The sequence below is a fragment of the Mixophyes fleayi genome, chromosome 5, assembly GCF_038048845.1.
Source record: "Mixophyes fleayi isolate aMixFle1 chromosome 5, aMixFle1.hap1, whole genome shotgun sequence".
NCBI classification, from domain to species: Eukaryota; Metazoa; Chordata; class Amphibia; order Anura; family Limnodynastidae; genus Mixophyes; species Mixophyes fleayi.
The window spans coordinates 276,408,826-276,430,053 of NC_134406.1; the positions used below are offsets into that span (position 1 = coordinate 276,408,826).

Below are 21,228 nucleotides of genomic sequence, written 5' to 3' on the forward strand. Positions count from 1 at the left end.
GTCAGTTGCTCAAACATCTGCCGTTACTGTAAATGCTGTCAATGTGACGTGGAAACATTTAGGAGCAACATCTCAGCTGCATAGCGGTAGGCCACATAAGCTTCAAGAAAGGAACCGCTGAAGCACGCAACATGTTAAAGTTGACCTTATTTGTAACACTCGCAAGAGTTCCAAATGCCTCTGGAAGCAACTCGAACACAAGAGCTGTTAGTTGATAGGTCCATGGATTATTATGGATTGGGTCTCCATGGACAGCTGCACAAATCTGCAATGCCAAACGTCGGCTGGGTTCTTGTGATGAATACGGTCATTTAATACCGGAGGAACGGAATCACATTTCACCATGAATCTGGTTTTGGTGGATGTCAGGAGGATGCTTCCTACCTGAATATGTACAGCCAACAGTAATGTTTGTTGGAGGAATAATGGATTGTTCTGGACCCGTTGGAGGGAACCCGTAAGGTTACAGCATAGAACGACATTTTAGAGCGTTATGTTCTTCAAACATTGTGGCAACATTCTGGTGAAGGCTCTTTCTGGTTCTGCGTTAAATGAAATGGTTTCCAGAACTCGGTGTGGAAGATCTTCACTGGTCTGCACAGAACCCTGACCGCAATCCCATTGAAGACCCTCAGAATACTGTGACCTCACCGACGCTCTTTGGGTGAACGGATGGGATTCCCAGCAGCCTTGTTCTGAAACCTAGTGAAAAATCTTCCCAGAAGATCGGTGGGTGTTATACCAGCAAAATAAGGGGACGGCCCCTGTTTGGAATGAATGTTCAACAAGCACATATAGATGTGATGTTCCAGTGTCTATATCCTCTTGTCCGTGTATTACATGTTTAGAGTAAATATACAACACAAAGGGTTACTATTTAATCTTCATATTTTTGTTCTTCTCCAATTACAAAGTAGGAAAAAAAATAAATCTATTTGTTAAACTGTTCTTCATATTATCGTGTATTAAGAAATGGTCAGTACAATCTGTACAACTACCCCTTAAGGGAGTTTCCTTTGTAGCTGTCACGAGCCGCGGCGGTACTCTCAGCCGCCGCGGCTCGCTTCTGGCGTCCCGGTCGTCACCTTGACAACCGGGGTGTCACTTCCGGATCCTGGCAACGGAGGAAGCCGAGTGCGCATGCGCAGAAGGTAAAACTTCCTGTGGCTTGATGTAACAAGCCTGTGGGCTGATTAATGCCTCTTACATTAATCAGGCAGGGAGCTGTGTGTGATTCAGCGCTAGGCTCTGATTGGAGGCCACTAGTATTTAAGGCAGTGAGGTCTGCAGCCTCACTGCCAGTTATAGCTTCTGTGCTCCAGTCTGCTGACCTGCTAGTTCCTGTTCCCTGATACTGATTTCCCGTGTATGACCCTTGGCTTTGAATTGGACTTCGCTTGTTTCGTGTGACCCTGATCTCTGGCCTGTTTACCGTTTCTGCTATCTGCCTGTGACCCCTGACCTCAGCTTGTTTACCGATACTGCCGTCTGCTGCCGGCCCTTGACCTCTGCATGGACCTCACTCCGCTTGCCTGGGTTCTCCCCAGCCGGTACACACTTCACGACCCTCTGTCAGTCTGCGGCCCAGTCTGTCCCCACCATCAGGGGCTCCAGTGAACACCTGACTGGCAGAGTAGATTCCGGCTGGAGGGGTTCCTAACAGTAGCACGCGGCATATGGTAGAACTGGCCAATGTAATATTATATATCTTACACACTTCTACTCTGCGTCTGTGATAGACCCCGTCAGATTAAATCCATTTCTTGTTTCTTAAACAGAATCTGCTCTATCAGACTGATACAGGCATATTACAACATTATCCTCACAGGTATCTTATTTCTCTTCCTCTATAAAACCTATCACAGTATCCAATGGTTTGATCGCTGGAATCCGTGAACTTCCAGAACAAATGAAAAATGTGTTTCCCTCCCTCTTAAGAACATGTTCCTAAGATACTTTGTTTTATTTAATAAGATCGCACAAAACCCCTTTATATAATACACTATATGTAAGGCAACTGCCCTCTACTGTATTATAGAGACAACTACAGAATATAAATTTACTAATCTATGTATGTAGTAAATTGACTCTTACAAGTGCTCAGGTATTGTTCAAAGAATGTCCTCAACACCTTATAGTTAACGCCATAACATTAACAACCAATTGCATGAAATAAAACCAGACACAATAAGTAACATCTATAAGTTTTTATTTCAGCCTTTTACAATAGAAAGATCCACTATGTTGAAAGATACCATGAAGGCTGTAACAGATGACAGAGGCAGTTACAATAAGACAGAAACCAGCCCCTGAGGCTTCTTCCAGCAGAGTATCAAACATTTCCCCTCAACCCTCCAATACTGACCCCCAGCCCATTACCTGCACTGACCACCAGATACCAGGACATAACTTACTGCTGTCTGAACCTCTATCTCTGAGGTTCCTCCTCCTTGTGACCTACCCCATCCTAACAATGGTTCGGAGCTGCCACTGAGCGCAGGGTAACCATCCCAAAATGCATTGGGGACTCGGCAGAAATCCCAGCTCTGGGCGAGACACGTTTAGCTCAGGATCTATATGGGCGAGGATCGTTTCACTGCAGCTGAAGTTCGCTCAACTTACTACAGATATTTGGTAACAGTCCAATAGCTGCAGAAAATGTATATTGTGCTTTGAACACACTGATCCCTTATGAGATCCTCTAATAACAAACAGTTTTCAACATGACCCTACACCAGTGATGTCTAACCTGTGACACTCCAGGTGTTGTGAAACTACAAGCCCCAGCATGCTTTGCCAGTAGATAGCTAGCCGATAGCTGGTAAAGCATGCTGGGGCTTGTAGTTTCACAACACCTGGAGTGTCACAGGTTACCCATCACTGCCCTACACGCTACATAGAATTAACCGTTCGTTGTCAGGCAATTTGTACCATAGCGGTGACCTGTCTTCCTCCTTCTCCGTTGTTGTCCTAATGGAACTAAACACTTGGTAGTAACCAGACAACCACTAGTGACGTTATCTAGACGACATCCTTTACAATCAGTTCTATCCCGGGGACCAGGTAATAATACAACGCTGCCCGTGGCACAGAGTGCAGGGTGGATGATTTAATACTGCGGCACATTAGGTGAAGGATTTTACGAAGATTTACCATTATGGATATTAAAGGCCGATGTCAGAGAACTGTGTGTACAACAAGGTCTTGTCTCCAAGAGATACCAGTACCAGGGGTAGACAGTAATGTGTCCTAGACAAGGAGGACAAACATCTAAACCCATCTATTCGTTAGTGTAAGCTCCTAAGTGAAAAACGTGGAACAAAATTGCAGAGGCGCCACCATCAGCGATGATTACCAGAGACATAAAACCATTGTACAGACCTAGCACTGTCCGTCCTGAGCGTCACACACTGACACCTCCTATTTCAGGATGTAGAATGGCCGTGATATATACCTGAAAACTTCACAGGGTCTGGAGACATAACTAGGAATTAACACAGAACAGTTGGGATGACAGACACTACAGGGTTAAATACCATAATTCTCTGCATCAACGGAGACCAGAGCTGGAAGCCATCTTCACCCAAATAATATTTAATGTACGGAGACAACCATGTCAAAAAATGAATATATATATTATGGCTTCTGTGGCTGTGACCCAGACAATTACTATAGATGATTGTAACGGGCAACAGTCTGATCCGATCATCACGTTACTACGTAAACTCAGCGCAACACAGAAGCCGGGAAGCTGCGCTAGGAGAAGGGAAATTGTTGTTTTAAAGATAGCTGTCGTCCATATGTTAAATTCTACTAGTCAGGAAGAAATGGCCTCTAGCATGTAGCAAGGTCTCAGAATGTGGTCTCCAGCGTGTGGCAGCCATGCAGAGGCGTTAGTCCAAGCTCTGCTTTCATATATTGTAATGGTTTAATGTTTGTACAAATAATGTTGAATCTGTTCAGCTGCTCAGACATCCAACAAATATAATAAATATTGCACCAAACAGAATAGAATGAATTTCCCCCGACATATTCAGCGTATAACTCCAGCTGTCTGAACCAGGGGCCGCTCAGATCAGAGTAATATCTAAGGGACCACTAAGGATTGAATGTTAATAGTATAACCTCAGAGATAATTGGGCGAGAATGACACTTGTGGCTGGTGTGATCAGAGTAATATTACTTTATTGTGGAGATTCACACAGCAGAGGGGATTCTCTACAGATAGAGCAGTAAACACATCAGCGATGCAGAATGAGGGATATTGTAGCACTTCGCTAGATGCCCCTTATGGACACATATATAGGAGCAGGGTTATGTACAAAGCGTTGATAAATGGCAAGTTTCTCACATCCTGATGACAAACCAACTACACACAATGCAGCATCTGAGCCAACTAGGGACGAGAGGCACCAATGCCTCGCACCTCAGTGACTGACCCAGCAGTCATATGGCTGCCTTGACGTGTGACCAGGACAAAACAGGAAGTAGGGAAACACCAAGCAGATTAAACTAAACACATGCAAGCAGCTATCAATGTAGGTTACACTATGACTGAAGCTGCTGGTTTATCAGAACTTTGCTAATTATTTAAACAAGGAGTGAGGTGGTTATCCGGAAATAGCACAAGTGAGATTATTCCACACATCGAAGTAGTGACGGGTGGAGGACACGGGGAGGGGGAAGGGTGGAGGACACGGGAGAGGGGGTACGGCTGGACGACACAAGAAGGGGGTGCAGGGGTGAAAGTTTAAGCATATGACGGACCATTTCTGCTTAATCCTGAATAGTTGAGCACATAATATTTAAAGACTATCAGACCACTGCAATTTTGCCACATTTTAGGTAATTTTATTAGAAATCATGCAACATTTTAATACAGATATAAAAAAATACAAGTGCAATAAGTGGGTGTAGGTACAGTGTTGGGGTACGACATCGCCCGCTGCCTCCGCTCTCTCCTATTCTGATAGGCCCCAGTATACATTATTTACACGTCAGTCCTTAGTGTCTTTCACAGCACATAAAATGTTAGTTCAAACCACAATTGTACAAAAAAACAAAACATACAAAAAAAAAACACAAACAGGTTTTTATTTTTCCTCATTATACCTTCAAACATTACTACATTTTCTTAAATTGCAAATTATATTGAAATTCTTCCTTTTCTGGCACACGGGGAACACCTCGGTTATAGCGCTTTCCCTGGGCCCTGTCATCGGATTTACCCTACGTCACATAACGGCCCTTAACAGCCACTAACCAGGAGCGAGGGCCGGAGCTGCCCGGTCACCTCTATCCCGCCGCTTTATTTCTTCATATATGAACCAAGCAGGATCAGACTGACCCTCTGTAGGAGGGCAATGATCAGAGTTAATGGAAGGAGAGTAGTCTGAGCTCCCGGCTTCCATCCAGACGTCACATACTAAGACCTTTCCGTTACCAACCTGCCTCTGCCCAATGTAATTCATCCGCCCTTCAATAACAGAACATTAAAAACAGAAAACACGGTCACAAATGCTGGATATGTAGTAGCTAGCACAGCAGAAGCCCAGTCGCTGACTAAGGAAACTGGGATGAGAAGCAATGTAGGAATAAGTAGGAGGATTCCACAGCAACACCAAGGTCTGGAATCCTACAGTACAGACGAGTCTACGCCGTGTGCAAGTGTCATAATATATAATTATACTTAACATTTATCCTTATTAATATTAAATAATAACACAGGAACACAAGATTGCGATGGGGATGGTGTCACAAAGCAGCAGAGATAACCGGCCGACACCGTGGTCTCTGGCTGGGTGATGGAGAAAGATCCGGAGCTCCGTAATCTCCCTCCCTATAAAACCACTCAAAAAACAACCTAGAGATTGTCGTCATCTTCAATTTGTTCATTAAATAATAATAAATCGCTTTCCCCAGCGCTGCACTCTATAGAAATGGTTTATATGACTGTACACGTTGGCTGCCACATTCACGGGGAATCAACGTGTCCTAGAGAACTACCAGAGATAAACGGCTAAAAACACAACAGATAATTCATTACACAGGATGCATCTGCCTTACACCCTATGGGGGCCGATCACACGCCCCTCGCCCCATCACTGAAGCCAGACACCAGGTGAGGAGGTTGTACAAGCCTTGCTGTGGTAGGAGGTGGCAGATGAGCCCTTGCGCAGGACGCCATGGGAGGAGCCCTCTGTCTGATGTGCAATGGAAGGAGCGGGGATGTAAGTGCTGTGTGATGGGCATTAGGGTGTAGACACCTTCTCCGTGGTCCATCTCTCGCTGGCATCCTTGGGAGACGTCAATCTGCAGGGAAACAGTGTGACGATTTCGAAGGTGGGTGGAGAACAAGTGGGAAGGAGAGATGATGGGAGTTGTACAGGAGGGAGATCAGACAATGAGAGAGATGGAAGACGACACCACAAATTCATCATTAGACGCCTGGAAAATAAAAGCATTTGTTCTCAGATAATATAACTAATGACTATACTGCCAATGTCATTCTATGGTAGGTCTGAGCTCCCGGTCCCAGCAGCTGGTGGGATGAAGTAAACGTGGGCAGCTTACGGCACTGTAATAGGACGGGGAGAGAGCACCGTGGGGGGGCAGCGGATTCTAACAAGATTAACCCTAGGGAGGGAGGGGGCAGATTGTAAGCTCTGCCGGCCAGGGAGTCATGTGAATGATTCAATATTCTCCGTATGGTTTAGGCATATATAAAGGATAATAATAATAATAATAAATACAGAAAGCAGCGCAGGCCGGTATAGGGGAATACTGTGCATCCGTAACAATTGTGGCGATACGCGGGGTAGATGTTGTCCTCACAAACATCAATGACAAAACTCTGCCGTATAATTAGTATATACGTTGGTTTGTGTATTTTGAGTTCAGTTACATCCTTTTATGTTTCAATGGATAAATAAATATTGTGTGTTCATTTTTATACCAGTGATTTTTCCACTTCATTTTACCATCGAAATACATGCACAAGATCATTTAATAACAATAAATAACACAGTTACATATCATGTAGACCTTCCATTTGTGCTGTTTACGTCAGGTAAAGTCAGACACCTGCCCCCCCCCCCCCCTTCCCTCCCTGCACGTACCCCTCTGCTCCAGGACGCGCGCGCACACACCCCTGCCCCCCCCGCGCACAGGAGTGATTAGCTCTTACTTGTCTCTGGTATGATCGTATTGAAGCTCTGGATTTCCCTTTGGTTGCTGCCATTTATGGGAAGTGCCTCCTCTAAGCCATTTTCCCGCGTGTCCTGCGCTGTAACGTCTACGGGAGCGGTGAGGTTGTTGTTCTGTGGAGGCGCAACCTGTTCTCCCCCATTTTCCTGTGTGATGGTAAAACGGAAGTGCTATTAGTGCTGTGTAATGGTGGCACAGAGAGTAACTTCATTACTGCCCCCCATACAGGTGCCCGTGACCCCCCCCCCCCCCCCCACTGTGTACTCTAGCGCTCTCTCACCTTCACGCGTTCCGCAGGTCTCTCTGTTTTCACTTCCAGATTCTTAGAGTTTTCATCAGATTTAGAGTCCCCGCCACCTACAAAGTACAGAAGAACAGATGAGGAATCACCAGGTAACGAGTCTGCAATAAGACCCCCACATTGCTTGCTCCTCCGACCACGTCCCAATAGTTACACTGTTATACTGTATTATACTCTGCACCACACCAGGGGGGCAGACTGCCTGCGACACCCCCTCCCCGCCGCACCAGGGGGGCAGACTCCCCCTCCCTCCCCGCCGCACCAGGGGGGCAGACTCCCCCTCCCTCCCCGCCGCACCAGGGGGGCAGACTGCCTGCGACTCCCCCTCCCCGCCCCACCAGGGGGCAGACTCCCCCTCCCTCCCCGCCGCACCAGGGGGGCAGACTGCCTGCGACTCCCCCTCCTTCCCTTCCGCACCAGGGGGCAGACTCCCCCTCCCTCCCCGCCGCACCAGGGGGCAGACTCCCCCTCCCTCCCCGCCGCACCAGGGGGGCAGACTGCCTGCGACTTCCCCCTCCCTCCCCGCCGCACCAGGGGGCAGACTCCCCCTCCCTCCCCACCAGGGGGGCAGACTCCCCCTCCCTCCCCGCCGCACCAGGGGGCAGACTGCCCACAATCTTAGTGAAGTCACATCGCCCCCAGTATTTACCTGGCTTGTTTTTCAGATTTGTTTTTGAGCCGCACTTTGCTGAAACTTTTGATACATCAACTTTCCTGTTCAGGATTTGCACCTAGATGGGGAATAAAATCAGGGTGTAAAACAACTGATCACTACATTCACATCCTCGCCCATCTCTGGGCCGGCCCTGAACTATGGATCCTCCACCAGCATTGGCAGCGCCAGGTTAACAATTTCTATTCACATTTCACTTGTGCTCAGCGAGAGTTAACCAATCTGGTTAGAACAACGGTAGTATCGCAGTTAATCTGCTATAAAATGTACATACAAGGAAATCTCAGGCTGGGACCTGTGCTACCTGGAATAGGACAGAGGTAGGAGGCATCTGTGACCTCATTACTCACATTGGCAGCGCCTGCTTTGTGGTTGCTGGATACGGCTGGTTTTGCAGCATTAGTTACCTGCAAATAATAGGTCATTTAGTTTGTTGTTCTGAAGTATTGGAGGGCAGGCAGGAGAGATAGACCAAGCCATGAGCAGAAGGGTGGAGAGAGATAAAGTGAGAAACAAAAGGACATCATTTGTGGGCTGTCCTGTGGGCTGGATACCTGATAAATGACATTATCCTATTTGTACTACATTCTATAAACTGTGCCTGTTGTATATATAACTGAACAGTGATTATATCTCAGGTTAGAAGTGTATTTACAGTCTGTCCCTGTTACACCAGGCACGGAGCCTCACGGGGTTACACATTAGTGCCAAGAACAAGTCACTCAGGATTAGAATCATTCTACTTCCTCCTAGAACAGGGATATAGGAAATAATCACTGAGAAAACATTCTCCGATTGACCAGTACACGTCCAGGATGTATAATGACTCCCAGAGATACAGAGAACCCAAGGAGCGTTACACATTATGGAGGACGATACAATCCTGATCCTCACTCAGCATCTACATAGATATCATTCATGCAGGATAATAAGATAAACGCGGGTACAGTTCCTCTACAAACCATGAAAATACCATTTGTGGAGGACAGAAAAATCCGTCTGTGCTACAGAACTGCTCAGATGGAGAATGAAGCTTAGAATGGAGTAAAATGAATGAACCTCAGAAGAAATGCGCAGAGTGGGCCGGAGTGTCTGCGTATAAACGTATGGTACAGTCTCAGATTCACTGTATGTACGCAGTGTAAAGGGTTAATGTAGGTCATGTGACCTGCCACGTACGAGCTGAACAGTTCCCAGGATGCACCCACAGAATTACTGCTGGATGAACTTTTTCCGCATGATGTGCGCGGCCTGGGAGAAACGCAGGGTGCAGCGCACATCCCATGATTAAGTGCAGAGTGTTATACGACACAGGAAAGCAAAGCACAAGATGCAGATTAATTTAGGTTTCTAATTCACCAACAAGTCCATAACTTTATAAAGACTGAATGTAACAAAAACCAGCACTAACTGCAGATCACAATGTACTTCTGGAAACACTGTTGTCTAACGTTGTATACATCGGGTCAGGGCTACCCCAAAAGCCTGACCCCCAAGTGAAGACTCCTCAGGATAAATGTGCAATGTGTGTGGGCGGGGCTTCCCCACCTAGGGAGCAATGATCCTCAGTGTGTGGGCGGGGCTTCCCCACCTAGGGAGCAATGATCCTCATTGTGTGGGCGGGGCTTCTCCACCTAGGGAGCAATGATCCTCATTGTGTGGGCGGGGCTTCTCCACCTAGGGAGCAATGATCCTCATTGTGTGGGCGGGGCTTCTCCACCTAGGGAGCAATGATCCTCATTGTGTGGGCGGGGCTTCTCCACCTAGGGAGCAATGATCCTCATTGTGTGGGCGGGGCTTCTCCACCTAGGGAGCAATGATCCTCATTGTGTGGGCGGGGCTTCTCCACCTAGGGAGCAATGATCCTCATTGTGTGGGCGGGGCTTCTCCACCTAGGGAGCAATGATCCTCAGTGTGTGGGCAGGGCTTCTCCACCCAGGGAGCAATGATCCTCAGTGTGCAGATTGTGTGGGTGGAGCTTCTCATTCTGAGAAACAATCGGCGCTTCTCCCAGAGCAGATACTGAAGGGAACACAGACTCCCATCCCTGATGCTTTATACTAATTTAATAAAATGCCATGATTCTGCTTATAAATAGTGTATTCAACCTATAACTGAATGCTGGTTTTTGTATTTCATTATCTTAACATTGTAACAATTTCTGAGGAAAATACTTCTATTGTTGGAATACAATCTATGTAACCAGACCGGAGATACACATATATAAGCTCTGTGCAGAGACCCCCTGGGCACACAGACACGGTTAGGATGGATATTAGAAGCCCTGCACCCATACTTACATTCCCACCACCAGGGACATGCTTAATATTGTCCTTTGAGCCACACTTGGAGCGGACATGGGTGTAGTTGACTTTTTTGGACACTATCTGGACCTAGAGTGTGAGAGGATGGAGAAAACGACACAGAAGTGGAGAGGTACGGTTAGAAACACACAACACAGAACAGTGTTAATGAATGAGGGGAAGGACAGTGACAAGAAGCAGCGTGCACAGAGAGACAGTAACACAGAACCATCCTCCCTCTCCATGTAGGATACAGTAATGTATACACTATACCCGGCATTCAGCAGATACTCCCATGTTTATGGTTACGTTTTATTTGGAATAAATGTTCATGTATGAAGAGCTCCCCCGGTGAGTCCCAACTGCTGTGCAGGACTCCTGGAAAGATTACTATAAACAGCAACCTTATCCTTTTACAGACAATATATTTATATATGAAGCATGATAATGTCCTTCATAGCATAGAGAACAGGTACAAATATCTCCTATCGGCCGTACAGCTGCCCCAAATAAAGGAATTATCCAATGTACCATTATATAAAGTATATCTTGGCACTGAAGACCTGATCTATGGTCACAGAAGCCATCCTTAATGTTGACCCTTCTGTAATATAACAGACAACTCCCATAGTTTTCAGGCATACAAACTGTCGCAGCGATAAATACCACCACAAGTACAAACCTACACAAAATCTATCATTTAAGTGTATGGAATGTTTTGACTTTCACACTTTTGATTTAAATATTCGGCAACAATCCCAAGTTTCTAAAACAATTAAACAAAATTGAGCAGGTCGACCGCAAGAAAGATGGATTAATAGTCAATGGGTGATGTCACTGGAGGCGGGGCCAGGCGAGACATACAGCAACCATTACCACAATGTCACAGTGGGTGATGTCACTGGAGGCGGGGCCAGGCGAGACATACAGCAACCATTACCACAATGTCACAGTGGGTGATGTCACTGGAGGCGGGGCCAGGCGAGACATACAGCAACCATTACCACAATGTCACAGTGTCAGTGAGACCAGACCGGGTCCGTCTCTGCTGCAGAGACCTAAAGAACGGCTGACAGAGCTGCATTATAGAAACCAATTAGTAGATGTGACAGGCCACGTAAACGTGTGTAAGGAACGAGATTGGTGGAGGTGAACTTTAGAAGGGGGTGGGTAGCGTGGAAAGGACATACAGCCCACTGGGTGATTGTACATGTCTATGGAGGGCCGCTAGATCTCCTGACCGTGCAGCGGATTGTCTATATGTACAGGCCATGACCACAGACCAGGATCTGCTGCGATGTAACCAGACCCATCTTTTGTCCGTCAGTAAAAGTCATAACGCGACCGGTGGATCCCAACCAATCACATTACACTTATGCAATAACAAACAGACAAATTATACAGAGTGGTGAAGCTGAAAATGGAATAAACCACAAGCAGCATCGTCACTGCAATATACACAATCTAAAGACCTAAGTGCGTTCTAGGATTCTATCATAGAACAGTGTTGTCTGGATGTATCGTACAGTTCTGCATTGTTCTTCCTCACGGTTTATCTGGGTGTGTGATACTTACCTGTAGGGCCCAGTGACAGAATAAGGTAAGAGATAAGGCAGTGAGGAAGGGAAGGAAGTGAGAGATTAGCAGGTAGAGCGGCAGCGGCCAGTAACACTCACTTTCCCATTGCTCGGCTTTTGTGCAGCCTCTTTGGGGTCTGTGGATTTAGTGCCGGCTGCTTTGGGGGCAGCAGTGGGTACAGGTTTTCGGGCTGTGCTGGCTGGCACAGGTTTTTTCTCTACTTTTGCCTGGTGGGGGAAATGTGAGAGGATTTATAAAAACAGCATTGAGAAGACATCTTACAAGTCCGATATATCCACATAAAACCTCCTTTCCTGGAGAAATGCCGACAGCTCACAATGTGACCACGGCTCAGCTCCGCACAGCGCTGACTGTATGCGCGGTCCCTATGAAGACGTGAATAGTGCAGGTGGTATCGAGGGGAAAGTGACAGACATACAGCCACCCATCTACTTTCTAGAGGACTCACGGACTGCTAGCAATGGGATAATAGCCAGATCCCACTGACTCTCCACATACGATGAACACGGCACCATCAGGACAGAACATATTACAGCAGCCAGGTTATGGGAGGGAATGGCAGGATGTACAATATATCACAGAAAGAGGAAACGTCTCACCTTGCCTCCACCAGGCTGGTGCTTCAGGTTATCCGTCGATCCAATCTTCGAGCGGACGTTCTTCAGGTCAGGGGCCGTTGCTGGGCGAGGTTGTTTGGGAGCAGCGATGGGTTTATTGCTAGGAGCAGGTAGAGGTTTACTGGTGGGAGCAGCGATAGGTTTACTGATGGGTGCCGCAGGTTTACTCGCAGGGGCCACAGCAGATTTACTCGCAGGAGCCGTGCTGGTTTTGCTGCCAGGGATAGGCCTAGCAGTGGGAAGTTTCTTTGTCTCTACAGATGCGCTGGTAAGCGTTTTGGGAGCAGTAGGTTTGGTGGTCTTGGGACGGCTGGGAGCAGGACCAGGACTGGGTGGAATTAATCCGTTGCTCTTTGTTAAATCGGCTGGAACAGATTTGGGGCGGCTCAATTCTGGAATATTAAACATCATATTACAAAAGAACAAAAAGTGTAAAGTCTGTTAGCAACAATTTATTGTCAAGTCTCATATTTACACCTTTCTGTAACTATAAAATGAGACCTCATTCCACCAACACACAGGACCACCATGTCTGAGCACAACATACATAACTGGTCCATCAAGAGGCTGTACATACCCAGCCGCAGATGGGTTACCTACCTGAAGGGGATTTGGTTAGATTTGGTTTCTTAGCGTCTGCAGCCCTCACATCATTCTTAAGAGCTGAGAAAGACACAAAGTGTTAGAGCAGGTTATAGCCTCACCTCCCATCTAGACCAGACTAGTTCTCATGAGCAATAGGAGGGAACTCACATGTTGGTCGTTTCGGGGTGAGGCTGGATTTTGCAGCTACGCCTCCTGTAGTAGTTCCAGCTACTGTGGATGAGTTGAGTTTGGAGGCCACAGGACTGGCCTTCGCTGCAGAGCGAGGGGTGCTTACAGGAATTGGGGTCTTCTTGTCTGGGGTCTTTACAGGACTCTGCCAATCACAAGGTATCCAATATGACTCATTATAAATCACAAAATAATTCAGTTGCAAAAGTAATTACACAACATGGTAATACAATATAAATAAAATCTAATTGTTTAATCTTCAGCTTCCAGAGTTTACGGTCACTTGATCTGGAGATCAGAACTCCTTCAATAAATCACAACAGCAACGTATAGACTGCAACATCCAATCTAACCCAGCAACAGATCTCCCTTTGTGTAATACGCTAATGACAGAATAAAGCCTGGTGTACATTATGTACTTATCCCCCGCTAGGATCGCATACTGGATGATGTAATGGGTACGACAGAAAGGTGGGAAGCGACAGCCACGTTATACATCCACAGCGACAAATGCTATTGATTTAACATTGACGGCCCTGAATGGTGATGGAAATTACCAGCATGAAATAGAATTAATTGGGGCACTTCGCTCTGAAGAGAGAAATTCTATTGTAATCTTAATTAATTATACCAGATGGCCCCATTGAAAACCAACACACCGAGCGCTACATGGGACAGCTCTGATTCTAAATAAACCGTGTGCTAGAAGCTCAGCCAGAGTCACGTAGGAACAAGTACCCAGCGTGATGCCAATGTTTACCCAGTTACCTACTCCATGGGTAAAAGGTGTATTCAATGTAACCACTATTCAGCACAAATTTATACCAAGCCACGTCTGATGCATTTAATGGTTTTCAAGAGACCCCTCTGATTATTCTGAAACGCTTTATCCTTTACTAAATGTAAGGTTCTCCCTTGTGGTGAAACTGGGACGCAGACAATGGGATCAGACCCCGGCAGCCAGAGGTCACCCAGGAGGATGCTCAGGCAACATAACCACTTACCTTTGGCTTTGTGTCTTTAGGTGTTGCAGCTTTCACCACACTCCCAAGGGGGCGCTTTGGGGTAGAGTTGGTGTTCGGGGCAGGAGCAGGGCTGCTGGGCTTTTTTGGCTGGGTGAGAGTTGAGGAGACCAATTTCTTGGGGCTGGTTGCAGACAGAGGTTTGCCTTTAGGGGTCGCTGTGGCAGCCTTGCTTGGAGTCGCAGTTGAACCCTTTATATGGATACAAGAAATGATAGTTATAAAGAATATATAGAATGGTGGAGAATGCAAGCACAGCACACGGTTACTCAATCCCCGGACTAAGCTCTGATCTGCACAGAAACCAGGACACTATTTCCATCTTATATTGTCAATATCCGGATTTACATCTTAGTAAGGGCTCCGACATGTGTTTTGTGTCTTCAGAGGTGTGAACACTTTATTCTCTCCCATTGAAAGCTGAATATTACTGATCGATCTATAATCACTGCCCACTGGGCGAATGCTCAGTGCCAAGCTTGTGGTCTGTAACATGGTAACATACTAGACAGAGATGGAAACCATTGCACACAATATTCTATCTACATGGTGCAGTTATTCTAGAAGCCCCAGGGTCCGATACATAACTACGTCGTCAGATTCGCTCTTCTCTCCGAGACATGGAAGAGGTCTGCACTTACTCTTTATTTGTAGACTGTTAGCTACATACATTAATGTCACGTAACAGTGCATACGACTCCTCACTGACCACTTTTCACCAATAAGGACAGAGATGGACATAGCCACGAGGCTTTATCTGTCTCTGGAGCACTATGAAGAACCCATATACCATCCTATGGCCATATTGTCTCCTGCTTATTGTTCCTCTATGAACATAACATTTTATGCAGAATAGGATTTTTATAGGTTACATATGGAGGACCTAGCATGCACTTGTGTGACACGCTTAAGAGGATCAGTCAATGCAGATTGTTATACTTTCATCAATGTTTAAATGTGTCTGTACATAGCAAACCTCTAACAGCAGTAAGGAATGCTGGGGGGGATGCCGTGCAGTAGCTAGGTGGCGCCGGAGAGCTAATCATGCTAGACACTACTGGGTCTCTGCACCACTCCTCTGCGCTGTACACTCCCAGATTGGGTACGCTAACTTGGGGTAGGGGACTTCCTGATGGAATCTATAGGGGTCACTGTTAGAGCAGGACGCTGAGATCATACCTTGACTTTCTTCTCAGGACTAGCAGGAAGCTCCTTGTTCGGGGGAGCGGTGATGTCACTTCCTATTATAACGTCAGCCGGTTTAGCCCCTGAATGAAGAAAGCAAGAGTCTGGTTATTTCGGCAGCAGCTGTAACATTACACCGTTCAGCCATAATCACAGTGTAAACAAGAATAACGCTCAGATGGAAACAGACACTTGTGATCTAGATGCAGGTTAGTTCCACACTATACAAGTGGTCATTGTTACAGGCCTCTGTAGGTTGTACTGAGTGATGTCCCCTAAATCCCACTATGTGGATAAAGAAAACAGCTCTATCCGGCACAAGTGATTAGTGAACTATAATAAACGTGCAAAAAACAAACCAGTGAACAACTTTCCAAACATGCAGAAAGCAGAGTGAACGGTCTGCCATCAAACCAAGCAAATCCACGTCGCTGCCCCTGCCTTCAATCCACACATCGCGCCCTTCCACGCCGCATGTCCACATACCATGCCCACCAATATCGCGCCGTTCCAGCACCAATCACACTTCGCCCACCACTGAGGATGTGCACCCACCAAGCCACACACCTCACCCATCCATGCCTGGCACTAACTCCACTTTACAAGTTGCCAGTTATAGATTTGCATCATTAGCTGGGTAAAGGGATGTAACGGACGGGGGAGCTACGTGTGAAGGCTCCAAATTCTGCGGAGTTTCAGTAACACTTGCACTCAATGTCCCAGTTATATAATGGATATTCCATATTCTATCAGGGGTTCAGCCCCATGTGCTCCCCCCAGGGGTGTCTGAGATCCTTGGCAGGGTTACTGTGGCGGAGAACAGAACATGAAAGCACTGTGCAGAGATGCAGCCGGATGCTGTCACATAACATTACTTCTCATTCATAGCTCAGGTCAGGAGAATGTCAGAGATCTGCAGGCAGCGCATCCTACAGACTAAGCTCCGCTCACCACTCAATCATAGGATATTTTACTACATCTGGAATTATCTGAAGATATTCGGACCATGAATGATTTTTTCCTCTGTATTCCTCTTATGTCATCAGTGAAGCTGGGTACACACCTCTGTAGCCATCGTGCAGATCACACAATTCATAACCGTTTGGTAAGATATCGCATTGTGTGTATGCGCTCGCTATCATGTTTTATACCAAAGCACATCTCATCGGTTTATTCCGTTTCATAAACTTCCAAAGTATCACTATAAACGATGGGAAGACAAATGTGGCAGTGTGTACACACTCACCACCAGCAGTGTAGTCAGATATCTGTACTGTGTACACACTCACCACCAGCAGTGCAGGCAGATATCTGTACAGTGTACGCACTCACCACCAGCAGTGTAGGCAGATATCTGTACAGTGTACACACTCACCACCAGCAGTGTAGGCAGATATCTGTACAGTGTACACACTCACCACCAGCAGTGTAGGCAGATATCTGTACAGTGTACGCACTCACCACCAGCAGTGTAGGCAGATATCTGTACAGTGTGTACACACTCACCACCAGCAGTGTAGGCAGATATCTGTACAGTGTACACACTCACCACCAGCAGTGTAGTCAGATATCTGTACTGTGTACACACTCACCACCAGCAGTGCAGGCAGATATCTGTACAGTGTACGCACTCACCACCAGCAGTGTAGGCAGATATCTGTACAGTGTACACACTCACCACCAGCAGCGTAGGCAGATATCTGTACAGTGTACGCACTCACCACCAGCAGTGTAGGCAGATATCTGTACAGTGTACACACTCACCACCAGCAGTGTAGGCAGATATCTGTACAGTGTACGCACTCACCACCAGCAGTGCAGGCAGATATCTGTACAGTGTACACACTCACCACCAGCAGTGTAGGCAGATATCTGTACAGTGTACACACTCACCACCGGCAGTGTAGGCAGATATCTGTACAGTGTACACACTCACCACCAGCAGCGTAGGCAGATATCTGTACAGTGTACACACTCACCACCAGCAGCGTAGGCAGATATCTGTACAGTGTACACACCACCACCAGCAGTGAAGGCAGATATCTGTACAGTGTACACACTCACCACCAGCAGTGTAGTCAGATATCTGTACAGTGTACACACTCACCACCAGCAGCGCAGGCAGATATCTGTACAGTGTACACACTCACCACCAGCAGTGTAGTCAGATATCTGTACAGTGTACACACTCACCACCAGCAGTGTAGGCAGATATCTGTACAGTGTACACACCACCACCAGCAGTGTAGGCAGATATCTGTACAGTGTACACACTCACCACCAGCAGTGTAGGCAGATATCTGTACAGTGTACACACTCACCACCAGCAGCGTAGGCAGATATCTGTACAGGGTACACACTCACCACCAGCAGTGAAGGCAGATATCTGTACAGTGTACACACTCACCACCAGCAGCGTAGGCAGATATCTGTACAGTGTACGCACTCACCACCAGCAGCGTAGGCAGATATCTGTACAGTGTACACACTCACCACCAGCAGTGTAGGCAGATATCTGTACAGTGTACACACTCACAGCCAGCAGTGTAGGCAGATATCTGTACAGTGTACACACTCACCACCAGCAGTGTAGGCAGATATCTGTACAGTGTACACACTCACCACCAGCAGCGTAGGCAGATATCTGTACAGTGTACACACTCACCACCGGCAGCGTAGGCAGATATCTGTACAGTGTACGCACTCACCACCAGCAGTGTAGGCAGATATCTGTACAGTGTACGCACTCACCACCAGCAGTGTAGGCAGATATCTGTACAGTGTACACACTCACCACCAGCAGTGTAGGCAGATATCTGTACAGTGTACACACTCACAGCCAGCAGTGTAGGCAGATATCTGTACAGTGTACACACTCACCACCAGCAGTGTAGGCAGATATCTGTACAGTGTACACACTCACCACCAGCAGTGTAGGCAGATATCTGTACAGTGTACACACTCACCACCAGCAGTGTAGGCAGATATCTGTACAGTGTACACACACCACCAGCAGTGTAGGCAGATATCTGTACAGTGTACACACTCACCACCAGCAGTGTAGGCAGATATCTGTACAGTGTACACACTCACCACCAGCAGTGTAGGCAGATATCTGTACAGTGTACACACTCACCACCGGCAGCGTAGGCAGATATCTGTACAGTGTACGCACTCACCACCAGCAGTGAAGGCAGATATCTGTACAGTGTGTACACACTCACCACCAGCAGCGTAGGCAGATATCTGTACAGTGTACACACTCACCACCAGCAGCGTAGGCAGATATCTGTACAGTGTACACACTCACCACCAGCAGTGTAGGCAGATATCTGTACAGTGTACGCACTCACCACCGGCAGCGTAGGCAGATATCTGTACAGTGTACACACTCACCACCAGCAGTGTAGGCAGATATCTGTACAGTGTACAGAGTCACCACCAGCAGTGCAGGCAGATATCTGTACAGGGTACAGAGTCACCACCAGCAGTGCAGGCAGATATCTGTACAGTGTACACACTCACCACCAGCAGTGCAGGCAGATATCTGTACAGTGTACACACTCACCACCAGCAGCGTAGGCAGATATCTGTACAGTGTACACACTCACCACCAGCAGTGTAGGCAGATATCTGTACAGTGTACACACTCACCACCAGCAGTGTAGGCAGATATCTGTACAGTGTACACACTCACCTCCAGCAGTGTAGGCAGATATCTGTACAGTGTACACACTCACCACCAGCAGTGTAGGCAGATATCTGTACAGTGTACACACTCACCACCAGCAGTGTAGGCAGATATCTGTACAGTGTACACACTCACCACCAGCAGCGTAGGCAGATATCTGTACAGTGTACACACTCACCACCAGCAGCGTAGGCAGATATCTGTACAGTGTACACACTCACCACCAGCAGCGTAGGCAGATATCTGTACAGTGTACACACTCACCACCAGCAGTGTAGGCAGATATCTGTACAGTGTACACACTCACCACCAGCAGCGTAGGCAGATATCTGTACAGTGTACACACTCACCACCAGCAGCGTAGGCAGATATCTGTACAGTGTACGCACTCACCACCAGCAGCGTAGGCAGATATCTGTACAGTGTACACACTCACCACCAGCAGCGTAGGCAGATATCTGTACAGTGTACACACTCACCACCGGCAGCGTAGGCAGATATCTGTACAGTGTACACACTCACCACCGGCAGCGCAGGCAGATATCTGTACAGTGTACAGAGTCACCACCGGCAGCGCAGGCAGATATCTGTACAGGGTACAGAGTCACCACCGGCAGTGCAGGCAGATATCTGTACAGTGTACACACTCACCACCAGCAGTGCAGGCAGATATCTGTACAGTGTACACACTCACCACCAGCAGTGTAGGCAGATATCTGTACAGTGTACACACTCACCACCAGCAGTGTAGGCAGATATCTGTACAGTGTACGCACTCACCACCAGCAGTGTAGGCAGATATCTGTACAGTGTACACACTCACCACCAGCAGCGTAGGCAGATATCTGTACAGTGTACACACTCACCACCAGCAGCGTAGGCAGATATCTGTACAGTGTACGCACTCACCACCAGCAGCGTAGGCAGATATCTGTACAGGGTACACACTCACCACCAGCAGCGTAGGCAGATATCTGTACAGTGTACACACTCGCCACCAGCAGCGTAGGCAGATATCTGTACAGGGTACACACTCACCACCAGCAGCGTAGGCAGATATCTGTACAGTGTACACACTCACCACCAGCAGCGTAGGCAGATATCTGTACAGTGTACACACCACCACCAGCAGTGTAGGCAGATATCTGTACAGTGTACACACTCACCACCAGCAGTGTAGGCAGATATCTGTACAGTGTACACACTCACCACCAGCAGTGTAGGCAGATATCTGTACAGTGTACACACTCACCACCAGCAGTGAAGGCAGATATCTGTACAGTGTACACAGTCACCACCAGCAGTGAAGGCAGATATCTGTACAGTGTACACACTCACCACCAGCAGTGTAGGCAGATATCTGTACAGTGTACGCACTCACCACCAGCAGTGTAGGCAGATATCTGTACAGTGTACACACTCACCACCAGCAGTGTAGGCAGATATCTGTACAGTGTACACACTCACCACCAGCAGTGTAGGCAGATATCTGTACAGTGTACGTACTCACCACCAGCAGTGTAGGCAGATATCTGTACAGTGTACACACTCACCACCGGCAGTGTAGGCAGATATCTGTACAGTGTACACACTCACCACCAGCAGTGTAGGCAGATATCTGTACAGTGTACACACTCACCACCAGCAGTGTAGGCAGATATCTGTACAGTGTACACACTCACCACCAGCAGCGTAGGCAGATATCTGTACAGTGTACACACTCACCACCAGCAGTGTAGGCAGATATCTGTACAGTGTACACACTCACCACCAGCAGTGTAGGCAGATATCTGTACAGTGTACACACTCACCACCAGCAGTGTAGGCAGATACCTGTACAGTGTATACACTCACCAC

At 47.3% G+C, this 21,228-nt stretch overlaps 1 protein-coding gene across 9 annotated transcripts in view; it reads right to left on the reverse strand.

Annotated features, from left to right (window-relative positions):
- Positions 1-2,192: 2,192 nt before the first annotated feature.
- MAP4 (microtubule associated protein 4) overlaps positions 2,193-21,228 on the reverse strand; it is a 73,765-nt gene continuing 54,729 nt past the window's right edge. For 2 of the 9 annotated variants that reach the window (XM_075214205.1, XM_075214214.1), the window contains 12 exons: positions 15,675-15,763; positions 14,478-14,687; positions 13,453-13,618; positions 13,300-13,362; positions 12,682-13,091; positions 12,160-12,288; positions 10,481-10,573; positions 8,531-8,587; positions 8,157-8,238; positions 7,487-7,563; positions 7,187-7,352; positions 2,193-6,447 (listed from right to left, as the gene is read on the reverse strand). In XM_075214205.1, coding sequence (XP_075070306.1) covers positions 6,440-6,447; positions 7,187-7,352; positions 7,487-7,563; positions 8,157-8,238; positions 8,531-8,587; positions 10,481-10,573; positions 12,160-12,288; positions 12,682-13,091; positions 13,300-13,362; positions 13,453-13,618; positions 14,478-14,687; positions 15,675-15,763 — 1,550 coding nt within the window. In that variant the 3' untranslated portion in view covers positions 2,193-6,439. The remainder of the gene's footprint in view (positions 6,448-7,186; positions 7,353-7,486; positions 7,564-8,156; positions 8,239-8,530; positions 8,588-10,480; positions 10,574-12,159; positions 12,289-12,681; positions 13,092-13,299; positions 13,363-13,452; positions 13,619-14,477; positions 14,688-15,674; positions 15,764-21,228) is intronic. The other 7 variants (XM_075214206.1, XM_075214210.1, XM_075214209.1 and 4 more) reach the window with 7 other exon arrangements.